This window comes from Melozone crissalis, unplaced genomic scaffold (genome assembly GCF_028551555.1).
Source record: "Melozone crissalis strain CALT ecotype California unplaced genomic scaffold, PUWL_Pcris_2 ptg000042l_1, whole genome shotgun sequence".
Classification (NCBI taxonomy): Eukaryota; Metazoa; Chordata; class Aves; order Passeriformes; family Passerellidae; genus Melozone; species Melozone crissalis.
Window position 1 is genome coordinate 30,457,736 of NW_026535820.1, and position 13,604 is coordinate 30,471,339.

General features: G+C 42.1%; 2 protein-coding genes across 2 annotated transcripts; one reads left to right on the forward strand and one right to left on the reverse strand.

Annotated features, from left to right (window-relative positions):
- Positions 1 to 410: 410 nt before the first annotated feature.
- TDP2 (tyrosyl-DNA phosphodiesterase 2) lies at positions 411 to 6,239 on the reverse strand. Its single transcript, XM_054285189.1, has 7 exons — positions 6,054 to 6,239; positions 5,891 to 5,979; positions 3,734 to 3,901; positions 2,983 to 3,074; positions 2,390 to 2,508; positions 1,842 to 2,012; positions 411 to 1,051 (listed from the first exon to the last, which is right to left on the reverse strand). Exons 1-7 carry the CDS (start codon positions 6,234 to 6,236, stop codon positions 770 to 772), a joined length of 1,104 nt encoding a protein of 367 aa, XP_054141164.1. The 5' UTR covers positions 6,237 to 6,239; the 3' UTR covers positions 411 to 769.
- Positions 6,240 to 6,284: 45 nt separating this feature from the next.
- Positions 6,285 to 12,410, forward strand: ACOT13 (acyl-CoA thioesterase 13). Its single transcript, XM_054285190.1, has 3 exons — positions 6,285 to 6,407; positions 9,390 to 9,574; positions 11,716 to 12,410. The coding sequence occupies exons 1-3, from the start codon at positions 6,327 to 6,329 to the stop codon at positions 11,870 to 11,872; spliced, it is 423 nt and encodes a 140-aa protein (XP_054141165.1). The 5' UTR covers positions 6,285 to 6,326; the 3' UTR covers positions 11,873 to 12,410.
- Positions 12,411 to 13,604: the final 1,194 nt, after the last annotated feature.

A 13,604-nucleotide genomic window follows, 5' to 3' on the forward strand; every position in this document is an offset into this window, starting at 1 on the left:
TCAGCGGGGCCTTGACCTGTTCAGGCTTTGCCCAGCAGTTTATAAGAGCTCCCTAAAACACAAGAAGTCTTAATCTGAACCTCATATCTAAGCTAATAAACACCAAGTAAGATGTATATCATCCCAAGTGAACAACTTCCATGCATCTGCCTATATAATTTTCTTGTCAAATAGAAGGCGTATTTTTCTTAAATCTGTTCAACAGTAGTTTAGCTTCTACTTAAGAAATCCTCTCATGAGAAGCTAGTCATTCCTTCCTCAGCTCCTTTACTGTCTTGCCTGAAGGGGCATGTACATTCAACACAAACTTCAGAAGCTAACATAAAACATCCTACAAAAGACAAGGTCATAAAGGATGATGGGAATGGTTACAAAACAAACAATGAAGGCACAATAAAAATAGTCTTAAAATACAAAAAAGCAGCCTTTATTATGACATCATAATACATGCCAAAATAAAAGTGTCTTTTAAATCACTGTGTATGCTTATGAATTGTATTTACAGGTTTTTCCCGCCATTCTAAAACTAGAATTTGTTTGGTTTTGCAGATATTTTCAAAAATAAATATTATAAAACATGATTCAAGAAAAGACGCATACAATAGGAAAAGGGAAACCTGGCTTGAAACAAAGCCATTCCTGCAGAAACCAAGAACAAAGAACAGGTTGAAAACTTAAATATGCCCTACCTTAAACTGAGAGGGTAAAATTTTGTAAAAACAAGAATAAATCACCTAAAAACTGAAGAGGCAAGTATTTTTTTTCTTTTTCATAATATAACATCAAAGTTACACAGAATGCCCCAGTGATCACTAGGAAACCTGCCACATTCTAGTTTTTCCAAACCGATCAAGTCCATGCTTCGTGGGATGAAATGCCCCCCTTCCACGGCAGGCCGGAAGTAAATGCGGTCAAACCTCATCTTGCACTTGTAGGCTGCGTTCAGGTTGGTGTTGGACTGCGTGTCCCAAGTGTAGCGGCAGTGCTGGGGCTTGCCCAAAAACTCCCAGGCATCCTTAATGTTGTCAGGCAGATTACCAAGTTTAGTAACCTGAAGGGAGAAGAAGGGAAAAAATTCCACAAGACAGTGAATTCACAAATTCTACCTTCAAAAAATAGAACTGAGTTGTTGCAGCATTGGATTTTTTTCTGCAAAACATAAGTTGTTAAAAATCAAAGATTTTGGAGATGTTTCTAAACTATGGTATTTCTCCAGATACTCTAAAGCACAACCATTTCCTGTAGCACTTTCTAAACCCAAAATATGTTCCAAAATAAATGTTCAGCTCTGAAATGTTGAGGTATACGGGCCAACACCATGTTTCCTAAACCAACATCATCCCAGTTCACCGCAATGGAATTTCATGATAGGGAGAGGTGAAACTCTGACCTTCTAGTAATAATGCACAAATTTCCCTTTTAGTATCAGCAGCCAAAAACTACTTCTAATTTTGAATGTCTTCACTGCTGGAAATTAAGATCTATTTCTCCAGAGCACCCTCTTCCTTCACTGATTCTGAGAACTGGAGAGTTGAACAAGACCAGGTTCTCAAAATGAGAAAATGTTTTTCTAGTCAAAACTTCCATCAAATCTGCCTCCATCTGCTCAGATACAAGTATTGTTCTTAAAGCACTAAGTTCTTTGGAAGGGGTCTCCATATGTATCATCTCAGCCAAAACAATGCTTAATTCTACTTAGTCACAGTTCCACATCTTAAAAATAAGTCTTGACTATCCCTGATCTGCCTAAGCAGGGATTTCTCATAAAGACAACCGAAAAGCCTGAGAAGGTTTTGTCAAAATACCTTCACTAAATAACAAAGTTGCTTATTTCTATTTACCTCACTGTCTCTGAGGTTTGTATCCCCTCCAAATATAACAGTGGTGGACTCAGACTCCTTCTGCATTTCGTTTAACACTATTTGCAGCTGCTTTATCCGTTCCTTGGAGTGATCTTTAGTGCTCTCCAGGTGAGAAGTCATAAGGCAAAGTTCAATACCAGATATGCTCACCTGTGTGTGAAACAAAGAGGCAGTGTTGCTATCCACATCACGATAAGAAGCTCAAAGACAAAATCTAATCACAAAGCAAGTAACTGAATGTTAGAGCTCTGGTTAATATTAGTTTTACATTGAAGAAAAGTGGCTTACACAAGGACAACAGGCTTTTAGTTTTGTTTACAGAGGTTATGAGACTTGAAAGCAAAGTATGGTAAGTAACTTGCATACAAGATTTAAGTTTGTCAGTATCAAATGCCACTGGGTTCGTATGCTTGAAGAAGTTTTTCTGCTCTTTGAGACTGTCATAGAAAAAGCCAGTTCAGTTTTTTCTGGGATTTTCTGTTTGGAAGGCAGAAGTACAGCTGCTTAGTACATCCTGACTCACTCACATGCACAACTAAAAGGTTCCTCTTCATGGCAGTCGTTGGAAAAGGTATTATGTCATGTTTCAGTAGCTTCACTCTCGATTTCTTTAACATTATAGCAGTGAAATACTCATCTATGTTACCTACAGAGGACCAAGCAAAGAAATGTTTGAGGACATGTTCTGCTGTACCACAGCAGAACTGCCATAAAGCAGTTAAGGTTCTGAAAGAGACCTTTGTACCACAACCTGTGAGAATATGTTGATTTTTTAAGTCATTAGTGAAAAGTTGCATGATAATGGTCTGAATTTTCCAGATTTTTTAAATGCAAATACCTAAAAAAATTACTTATCTATAGTACTTTTTGATTACCCTTGGTACCAATCTTTCAAAATGCAGAAAGAAATAAAGGAAAACGCCAGAAAAGCAAGCTTTTCACACACATAATTTGCATCAAGCTACATGCTGATACCAAAACACAGAAACATCAAATGCTTCCTTTTTCACTTTACTCTTTATATTCTTTAAAATGGTTGGAGGTTTTGGCAAGAGAAACAGAATAAACCCAACCTTTGTTTTCTGGTTTTTGTCTTTAGCACCTGAGGATATTTTCTTACCTGGAATAATAGTGTAATTGCCTGCTTTCATCTGGAGAAGAGGGAGATGTGGTGGGATGACCTCCTGTAAAAACACAACATCCGGACTGTATCTGAAATCACCAAGGCAAGAAAAATTTCAATTAATAACTGAGTAGTACTGCAACACTCTGAGGCCAAATGGAACAAAGTCAGGGATTTCAGGGGCATCTTGCCCTCATTTTCCTAGGTTTTTTAAGAATCTGCTCTTTAAAAAAGAAAAAGCTATCTGCACTGTATTTAGCAGCAGATAGACACCACCCTTACTAAAAGGGAGGAAACAATTGTTGTTATAAACATGAAATCAACATGGTAATAAAATGCATTACTTCCTTCTACCATGACCTTGCAGGGTTACACTACATAACATGAGGAATTAATCTTAAGCAGCTGAAAAGTAGCTTTGGGACATTTTTCCAGAAGATTCTCATGTACTGGATGCTATTATGAATTATGTTTGTGGTGTATGGTAGCAACTTGAACAATATTGCTCATTATTAGACTTTTAAAAGTAGCCATCTGAAAACAACCTCTGGGATGCTGCACAGGTTCACACCTTTTACAGTCAGTATAACAACTCTCAGCTATTTAGGGTTTATAGGGTGATTGATCTGTTGCATCTAACATTAAGATAACTGGGACATGAAGATTTGTAAATTCTTAAATCAAGAAGCCTTTTTATTTTCCTGTTGAATCCAGGCACCTGACAACACAAAGAGGAGGCTGTACTTACAATGCCAGGTATGTACAGATTCCTCTGGCTCGATCTTTCACATTTCCCAGATCCAGCCCATCAATGTTCCAGGTGATCAGTGAGAAGTTGCTGTCGTCTTCTTTCTGCTGCGAGTCTTCACTGTTGACACCAGCATTACTTGTAGTTGCATCTGCAGTGAGGTCAATGCTAAAGAGAGAGAGAGTATTTGTTTGTTAACATGCATAATACTGACCTATCTGTGATTGCCTCACTTGTGTCTGCTAAAGCATGTGTGGATCTCAACATCATTTAAAAGCACAGTAACTAAAACATGCAGGCACCTGGTACACAGGTGAAGTAAGTGGTTTTTTCTCTACCTATGGATGGAAGATAACATTTACCATTCTGATGTGAGCTAATCAGATGGTAACCAACAAAATCCAAAGCACTTGAGTAGTTAAACTCTTTCCCCACAATCCCACTCTTTCCCCATGTACTTCAGGAACAGGCTGCTTCCAAGTGGCTCCCCATGGGGTCACAAGTCCTGCCAGCAAACCTGTTCCAACATGAGCTCCTCTGTCCATGTGCCCACAGGTCCTGCCAGGAGCTGCTCCAGCGTGGGCTTCCCATGGGATCAGCCTTCTTCAGGCACCCACCTGCTGCAGTGGGGAGTCCTCCCTGGGCTGCAGGTGGATCTCTGTTCCACTGTGGTTCTCCAATGGGCTTGCAGGAGCACAGCCGCCTCACCATGCTCTGCTCTGCATGGGGAATCTCTGTTCCTGCCCCTGGAGCACCTCCTGTCCCTCCTTCTTCGCTGACTCTTGGTGTCTGCAGGGCTGTTTTCAGCTCTCTCTTCTGCTGCAGATGCTGTGGTGCAGCAACTTTTTAACTTTAAGTACATTATCCCAGAGGCACTACCACCATCACTGATGGGCAGAGCATTGTTCCACAGCGGGTCTGCCTTGAAGCCAGCTGACCTTGGCTCTGTCAGACACAGAGGAAGCTTCTGGCAGCTTCTCACAGGAGCCATGCCTGTAGCCCCTCACTACCAAAACTTTGCCAAGCAAACCTGGTGAGAATAATGTTGACAACACACTGATGTTTTTGTTGTTGTTAACTAATGCCTACCTCAAAAGAAGGGCTTTTCAGTTTCCCATGTTCTGCCAGGTGCATAAGAAGCTGGGAAGAAACATGACCAGGCGAGCTGACCTGAACTGGCAAAAGGGATACTCCATACCATAGATCATCACGTTCAGTGAATGAACTCAGAGGGAATTGGGCAGGAGGAGCCAAGTGCTGCTTAGAGATGGGCTGGGCACCAGTCAGTGAGTGGTGAGCAACTGTACTGTCCATCACTTATCTTTCCTGGCTTCCATTTCTCTCTCTCTGTTATCTCAAATTTCATTACAATTCATTTTATATTATAATCATTAATGTTATTTCTGCTGTAAAACTGTTTTTACCTGAACCTGTGGGTTTTATCTTTTTTTTTTTCAATTCTCTTTCCCACCCCACTGAGAGGGTGATGGTAAGTCAGGGTGTCCAAGTGAGTGGGTATCTGGGGTTCAACCACAGCAGGCAGGGATCCAGAAAAGTTCAATTCCACATGCAGGTCAATACACTCAATACCTCCTCCAGGTGTGATATAAGATGGTGTATGTAGAACACAGATCTTACATCTTAACTTTCACAGGTACATCTAACAAAGTATGCATATACAAGCCTATTTTATTTATAGAGATAAAAACATGCATACAAATATGCATAAGTTACACACACACAAATGTGTGTATGGTAAAATCTGCCTATGTATATATATACACAACACAAGGCAATGAGAAGAAAATGTGCCTGTGCCTTCTCCAAAAGGTTCACAATCCACCGGTCTGGAGGATGCACAGAGGGAAAAGGCAGTCCAAAAGCCTGAGAGCCTCTCCATGGGAGAGAAACGTCGGGAGAAGACGAGAACGGGAGCAGAAAAGGAACAGAAGCCACCTGCCCCGCTGCACCTCAGCCGATGTGCGATGCCCGGCGGGAGCGGAGCGCTGCTCCCCAGGTTACGCCTCGGCCCCCCGATGGCTCTCCCCGGGTATGGGGGCCCCAGTGCCTTCCTGCCAAGGGGAACCTGCCTGCCCCCGGGGAGGCTCCGCTCCCCGACCCGCTCCTCCTGCCGCATCCCCCGGCCCTGTCACCTACCATGTGCCGGTGTCCGCGCAGGCCGGGGCCGACCCGCTGGCCGCTGCCTCCGTGTCCCCCGGCGGGTCGAAGTAGGCGTTCAGCGCCCTCTGAAACACAGGGGCGGCTGGCAGCGAGGGGCCGCCGCCGGGCAGCCCCGCGGCCCCGCCGGCCCCGGCCGTACCTCCATGTGCCAGTCGCTGCCGGCCAAGAAGCGGCGCGCCACGGCCTCGTCGCTGCTGGTGATGGCGGCGAACTCGGAGCACAGCACCTTCCTCCGCTTGGCGACGTGGAGCGCCTCCTCATCCTCCTCCCGCTTGTGCTCCGCTGGCGGCGGGCTCGGCGCCGCCTCGGCCCGCTCCTCCATGGCTGCGGCGGAAGGCGGGGAGAGGCGCCGCCCGCCGGGGTTGCCGTTCCGGGGCGCGGGCGGGCGAGCGGAGGTCGGCCGGGCGGCAGCATGGGGCTCACGGTGGAGAGCCTGAAGGAGGCTATCAAGTACATGGTGGAGTCGAAGGGCTTCGACCGAGTGCTCGGCAAGGTACGGGCACTTGGAGGGCAGGGCTCCGGGAGCGCGGCACCGGCGGGACAGCTCGTCTGTACGGCCTCTGTTCCGTCCCGGAATAACCGGCTGGAGCGGGGTCAGCCCGCGGGGGCTGCGCGGGGCCGAGCCTGGCGGGGCTGCGGGCACGCAGGAGCCCCCCGGTGCAGGATCGACGCTGTTTCCCCGCATTCCAGGCCTGGCGTGTGGCCGTGCTGCTAACGCGGGGTAGAAAACACAATTTGTGTGTAAGAATAATTACTCAGTTGTTATTCAGTAACTCTCGTTAAACGCTCCCGCTGCCTTCCAGCAGCTCTCTGAAGGTGGCTGTACTGAGTAATCTTCAGGAGTCATTCAGCAGGTGCCATTCTTCCCTTCGCAGTACGTGCGAAGCCACTAACTTCAGACACCGTGAAATTGTAAAATAAACTCTTCCCTGTTTTAAATTAGAAAGCTGTCTCGTTATGACATCTCCTAAGCCTGAAGTCTGGCTGAAAGGACAATGCACACCCCAGTGCTCTCTGAATTTCTACACAAGGCCTTACACTATACCTTCACTGCACATTCTGGTGCAAGGAAATGTAATTAGCTGCAGTCATGCTACATTATGCTCAAAAAAAAGTTGAAGTTACTGTTCATTTACACTGCAACTTGTGTAGCATGCAGTAGCGTAGCTGCTGTGTAGGAAAGTTCTTGTTCTAGAAGCAGTTTCAGTGTTCTCATTAAATTTTCACTTTAATTTTTATTTGGTTGTGTAACTGTGACATGGAGTGATGGAGTAAATATAGCTAAGAAAATCAGCCATGCAAAAATGGCTTTGCATTGTAGAGGAGCAAATGTTATAATGGAAGCAGTGCTTTTGTTGACAGCACCATCATCTGATACACTTAATAGAAACCAACTGTTCACAAAGTAATTCTTACAGTAGTGTTTTTCCAAGACATGTTGGTGAGTATAAAGTTTTTTAAAAATGTATAAAGCTTTAAGAAGATAGTTTATATATTTATAGTCCATTTAGTTCTTAGTCACCACTTCACTGTGATAACTTTACGCTCCTTTTAAATACTGATAAGTGGTGAACAAATATTAGCATTTCAGCTTGTAAAGGTAACTGCCTGGAAGTGAGCCTTGGGAGGCAGGTTTCCAGTCTTCCTGTGAAATTCTTTCAGATTTTTCCTGCAACCTTCTAGAATTGGGATGCTAGGAATCTGATGATAATACCAATAAAAGTACAATTTGAATTAAAAGTAACTGCTGCTTTTCTGCGAGATACCTGAAATCTCTCTTACCATAAGTAAATGACTCAAGGTTTCTCTTATTCCAGGGAAGTCACATTTAGTCTGAAACCTTTCAGCTCAAGCCTCAGACCTAGTTTCTGGTGTAAGTCCGATGTGGTATCTAGCCAGGCTCTAATGGCTGTGTGTTTAAAGCCTGGAAGCTGCAGCAGTGTGCTGTTCCCCAGGCAGACGCGGGGGAGGACAAGCGCAGCAGGATGGGAGAAGCACAGACCAGCAGCTCTAGCTGAGTCGGTCCTGGAAGTGCTCAAGTACTGAGCTGTTTTTGTCAAGGAGAGCAGGCATGTAGTGCCAGATCAGAGCCATGACAAATGGGACCAGATGCTTTCCTCACCTCGCTGGTGGGGTGCAGCACCAGTTCCTGACGGGAGCGGAAGCAATCTGCTCCCAGTGTTGAGCATCAGTAAAGTCCTCCTTAGAAATTCTGTCAGAAGCTCAGGCCTCCAGTGCAGTGCAGCATGCCTGGTTTAGGACTTGGGGTTTTCATTGATACCGGTGCTATTTCTGTATTAGGACCTTGCCTCAGTAATTTCCTCTCTGTTTAATACCAGTTTTTTCCATTAGAAGACTGTACTACATCATCATTGATCTTAGTATCATTTGTCTGCAAAATTTGGATAGATTTTGGTTTATCAGAAAGGCTGAAACTCAGCTCTTACAATGCATTATAAATAAAGAACAATGAATCTGGAAACATTTCAACCTTAATACCATTTAAGATCAAAAAATATTTTAAACTCAGCTGGTAATAAAATGGAAACATTCAAGTTTAAAAAAGCCCTTGTAAAAAAACCTGAAAATTAGTAAGAAGAAATATAATAAATATGTCCACATTTCACTTTTAATAGTCTATAGGCACTTCAAAGTCTTAGTTATACATGTAAAAATATGTGGAACTTACCCCAGTTTTGCATCCGCTTTCAGATTTTGAATACAGTGCTACTGACTGAAGAAATTTAAATAGAGATTTTCAAATACTGAGTTGCAGTAACTTCTTGGTGTCAAAATTCCAGCTTCTTTTGTGGGTTATAGGGGGAAGCATGGTACCATAGGTGAGCTGTAATTCAGGATTTACCACCTGTGGTCTGGAATAAAACTGTATATACAAATGATGATGCTGTAACATTGTGATACAGTCTTGGATACTTCTACTCATGAATATGAATTTCCAGTCAGAGAGGCAATCTGATTAGTATTTCCAACGCTTATTTCAAAATACTGATTTTTATTGAGGTTGCTCTTATGTAATGATTCATTAATTACTGGTGGTCTCATTACCATATTGTGAGCTAACAAATGCCTTCACAACTATGGTACACACAGATACTTAGAGCAGTTGTGTGTTCCCTCTAATCTGGTCTTTCACTCATGGCTTAAAGCAAAAGGAAAACTGAAGACAGTTTCCTCTTAAGGAATTCATGACAGCATAACACCTATTGAAGTTCTGTTAAGCTGTCAGTTTAAATATTTGTCTGCATTAGAAGTACAGATTTTTCTAAGGCAACAGTCTTCTGCTCAAAATCTATGGGAATATCTAATGGGACAGTTGAATTACTCTATTTTCCATCTTTTAATTTGTCTCATGAGTCCAGAGTCAGAAAAAAATTTACTTTCAATTTGATTGAGGGCAATATTAGGCGTTGGTACTACTGTCACTAAGCTTTTTGTTCCTTTTTTGGTTATACAGATGAAACTTCACTCTGCAACTCCTGGAAAAGTTGTTTGTGAAATGAAAGTAGAGGAGGAGCATACCAACAGAGGGGGCACATTACACGGAGGTTTGACAGCCACCCTTGTGGATGTGGTGTCAACAGCAGCGTTGCTGTACACAGAGAGAGCAGCGCCTGGGGTCAGTGTGGACATGAACATCACGTAGGTATCGTCCACTGTGCTACCAAAGCGTACTTTTCTTCCCCTATGGACTCCATTGTACATCTTTGCTGTGGCACTTAATAAAAATGGGTGCTTTCTTTGGTTTCAGAAGTCCTGTTTTGATAAATTAAAGGGGTTGCATGTGTGTTTTTGGAGACTGACATTTGAATTCAAATTTTGAGTTGGACCTTCTTAAGCTTTTATTTGTTACATGTGTTTATGAGACAGTGCCCATTCCTTCATAGAATGTATGTAAAAGGATGTTGATATGTCAACAGTTTTACTCCTAAGAAATTGGTTTGGTTTCAGTTTTTGCTTGTGCAGGTATGTTAATGTCTCCTCAAAACCCAAGCTCTAGGGTAAGCAGCTTTCTGTAAACCCTTTTTTAGTATTACTCCATAAACCAGAGAAAAAGCAGTTTACCTCTGTGGTGTATAGAGGGCGAATTACAGATTGAATTAGAATTTCTCAGTGGAAAAGAATCCTTTGCTCTAGGTTATTTTAAGGTGGTTTTATACTGAGAATAGTTCTTCCTGTAATGAAAATTCAAAGCACGGTGTCTTAAAAAACCAATTGTTCTGAAACTTTCTTTGATCGTGCTATTGTAGCTTGTCAGCTTTGCTTCATGACTTTTAACGAAGACATTATGACCAATTGGAACTAAAGCAATCCCACTTAAAATAACTAACACAGAGCATTAAAAATGTTAGAAAAGCAACCCAACTGCCTTAAAAAAAAAAAAAGAAAAAAAAAAAGCTTTAAAAGTGTGTGGGGAGTGATCTGTATCTTTACCAGGTTCCCTCCTTTCTCTCCCAGCACCTTCTGATTTCTCCGCTAGGCAGATGGGGGATTAAGCATTTATTTAAGGTTCATGCTACCACTGTGATGACTAGGATCTCACTGGAAATTAAAACCTAAAATTCTCCTGTCATTATGGGTTTTTTCCTGCAGTAGTATAATAAGAGGCTGACATCTGAATTATTGACACTATCAGTTATGTTCACCCAGTTACATAAGGGCTGAAATCTGAAGTGCTGTCTCTGGAGGTGATCCAAAATTACCTTTAGGCAATGCTACATGAAGCAATATTAATATCTTTTTTTAACTTGGACTACTGCATTCATTGAACAAGTGAGATTGGATATCAAATATTGTTACAAGAACTTTTTTCCTTTTTGGGAAGGAGCTTTTTAAAAAGTTGTCATGAGGAAGCTATTTCAGTAATGGAAAGAACAGAGAGAAACAGAGAAATTTTTTTTTGGTAACCACAAGAGGATCAGCAGTAGCTTCTGGAAATGAGACAGGGCTGAAATGCTGCCCTTGTCAAGCAGTGGAGCTGGTGCTACGTCAGCGTTAGGCGTGGCTGGCATTCTTGTGACATGGCGTCGTGTATAAAAATGGACTCGTTGATGAAATTTATATCAACAAGATTAACATCCAGCAATTCTTCATTTTCCTCTGCAGCTCTAACATTTGAATATTGTTCCCTTACCTCAGATCATGGTTGGATCACGTTCCTCCTACTTTGTTCCAGGGGAATTCTTTGTGCAGAAATTTCTTCCTATTCCCCGAAGAGTGTGTTTTAAAAGCACACCCTCCTGCTCATGTAAATAAAACAAAGAGTTTTCTAATGAATGGAAACAACATTTGAGGGTGCCCAGATTTCCATGACTTTCCTCTAACCAGGGAATGGGAACAGTTAACCTGTGCTTACAGTTCCATACAGAAATGACCTTCTGGAGCCTTTGTGACATTGACATTTTGCAGCTGAAGCAGCCAAACTAGTTTAGAAAGGCTGTAGGAAGCCAGCAGTGGTTGGAACAGGACTTGGATCTGAACTTTTAACTGAAGTCTTGGATACCTCATTGTTTCTGTTCCAAAACAGACTTTTCCTCAGAACCAAGCCAACGGGTTTCTTTCTAGCCTCCATTTTCTCAGAGAACTCTTACACTTACTTCCACTGCCAGTAGTTAGAGGAGCTCAAATCCATTAAGTTGGGATTTGCAAGTAGACAGGCAGACAGAGATGTTGCTTTATTACCTGCTTCTACTAATTCCTTCATGATAATATAAAATGCAGGAATATTCTTGGATTTATCCTCTGTACAATTGCTTACCTGTTCCTTTTTTTCTTCCTTGAAGATACACTTCTGCTGCTAAGATTGGAGAAGACATTCTGATTACAGCTCAGATTTTGAAGCAAGGAAAAACTCTTGCATTTGCCACTGTGGATTTAACAAATAAGGCTACAGGAAAGTTAATTGCACAAGGTAGACATACAAAGTTCTTGGGAAATTAATATGAAAAAGTATTTTAAATAAGAATGTTGGACTCCAGAATCCCATTTAGAATTATTTTCTCACTTATGCAATATCATCTGCACAAAGTTGTGATAGTCTCTATCAAGTGAATTTGTCTCACTTCTATAATAAGCGAACAGATTTCTTAATTATCACCAGTATTGCTACAAGCCTGGGTTTGGGATGAACAACAGAGTGTGACAGCACAGGGAGGCACCTGGCTTTTTTTGATGAAGATAGCAGAAGGGAAGAGCCTTTGGGCCAGCTATATGGTTAACCAGCATGACAGCATTTTAGGAGATCTGCTTTCTCTACCTGTGGCCAAAGCAACCCTGTTTTCAGGTCTGTCACTGTCACACTCAAACACTAGAAGTGCTTCCCAACTGTACTTGTTCCCTGAGGTGGTAGTACAGAGTTCCTGTAACATTGTCCAGAACTGGTTTGAAAGTATGCCAAATGTAATGCAAAATGTAATTTACTGATGCTGTAATAAATTAAGAAGTATTCAATAAAGCTTTCTGAAACTACCTTTGTAAAGATTGTTTCATAATTTTGTAGCCTCTTTGCACTAAGTAAAAGCTTGTCAGCATGGAGTAGTTGAGAGAGGGTGTGGTGGAACCCTTGTATGTAAATTCTACCAAGATGTCATCATCTCCCTCTGATCCTGGAACGTGAAAATAGTTATAGCATGTAGGCTTTTCAGCTCTCCCTAGCTGAGGCTATGGTTATATTGTTTAAAATCCATCAGCTGCATGTAACAGATGTAAAAAACTAATTTTGGTGAGCTCTCATTCAGGCTAAGGCTGTAGATTATCTGACCTGGCTTAAATGTGGTAGAGTTAAGCTGCTGTTCATCAGCTGAAGCCTGGTCTCCTCTTGCAGTGTTGTGGACAGGCTTAACTGCTTTCTTCAAACTGTTGACAAATGATCCATGGCAAGATTATCTAGCTATAATAAGAACAGCAATGCCACATATACAGTTCATGTTTTTCTCCTCTAGCAAAAAGCTGATCTACGCTAGTAAAGGGCACGTGTAAGTCCTTTTTGTTGTGGAAGTTGAGTCATTGTCTCCAGTCATTTGACTTTTGTGATGAGCAGTTAGGGTTTGCTTCTGTTCATCCCTAAACCTAAAGAAGTGATTTTCAATGAGTTAGGTGACCTGTTCATGCAGACTGATTTTCAAAACAAACTTATACAAGTTTACCAATGTGTCATTAATCTTTCCAAAAGACTTTTAAACTACTAATATGAGCAGATAACTAACCTTTCAGTGGAAGTTCTCTAAAAACATATCTACAGTGGGCTCAAGCTACCAGCATGTATTTTTGCTGCAAGTTTAGAACAGTTTTTCATGGTGTATACATTCTCAGAAAAGCTTTTTCTCTGAGGCTGCCTCAGAAGCATACAGGGCTTACATGCCTGTGGCTAGTTGAACTTTTAATAATAGCATCCTCTCTGTAGCAGTACGTCCATGATTGATTTTCCCACAGGACTTGCACTCACTCATACTCAGAATTCATCCCTGAATCCCATTTAAAGGAACACAATGCTTTGCTGAAACAGTTCTGCAAAGGTGATTACTACAGCAGGAACTTTTTTCGGTTTAAATCTTTGCTCATCAGAGCTAGATGCTGCACTGTGTGAAATTCTCACGTCACAGCTCCCTCAGCCTGGAGCACTGTTAGGAGTCTTAAGCATCTCCAGTTCCTCTGCAGTTACTCAGATGAGCAG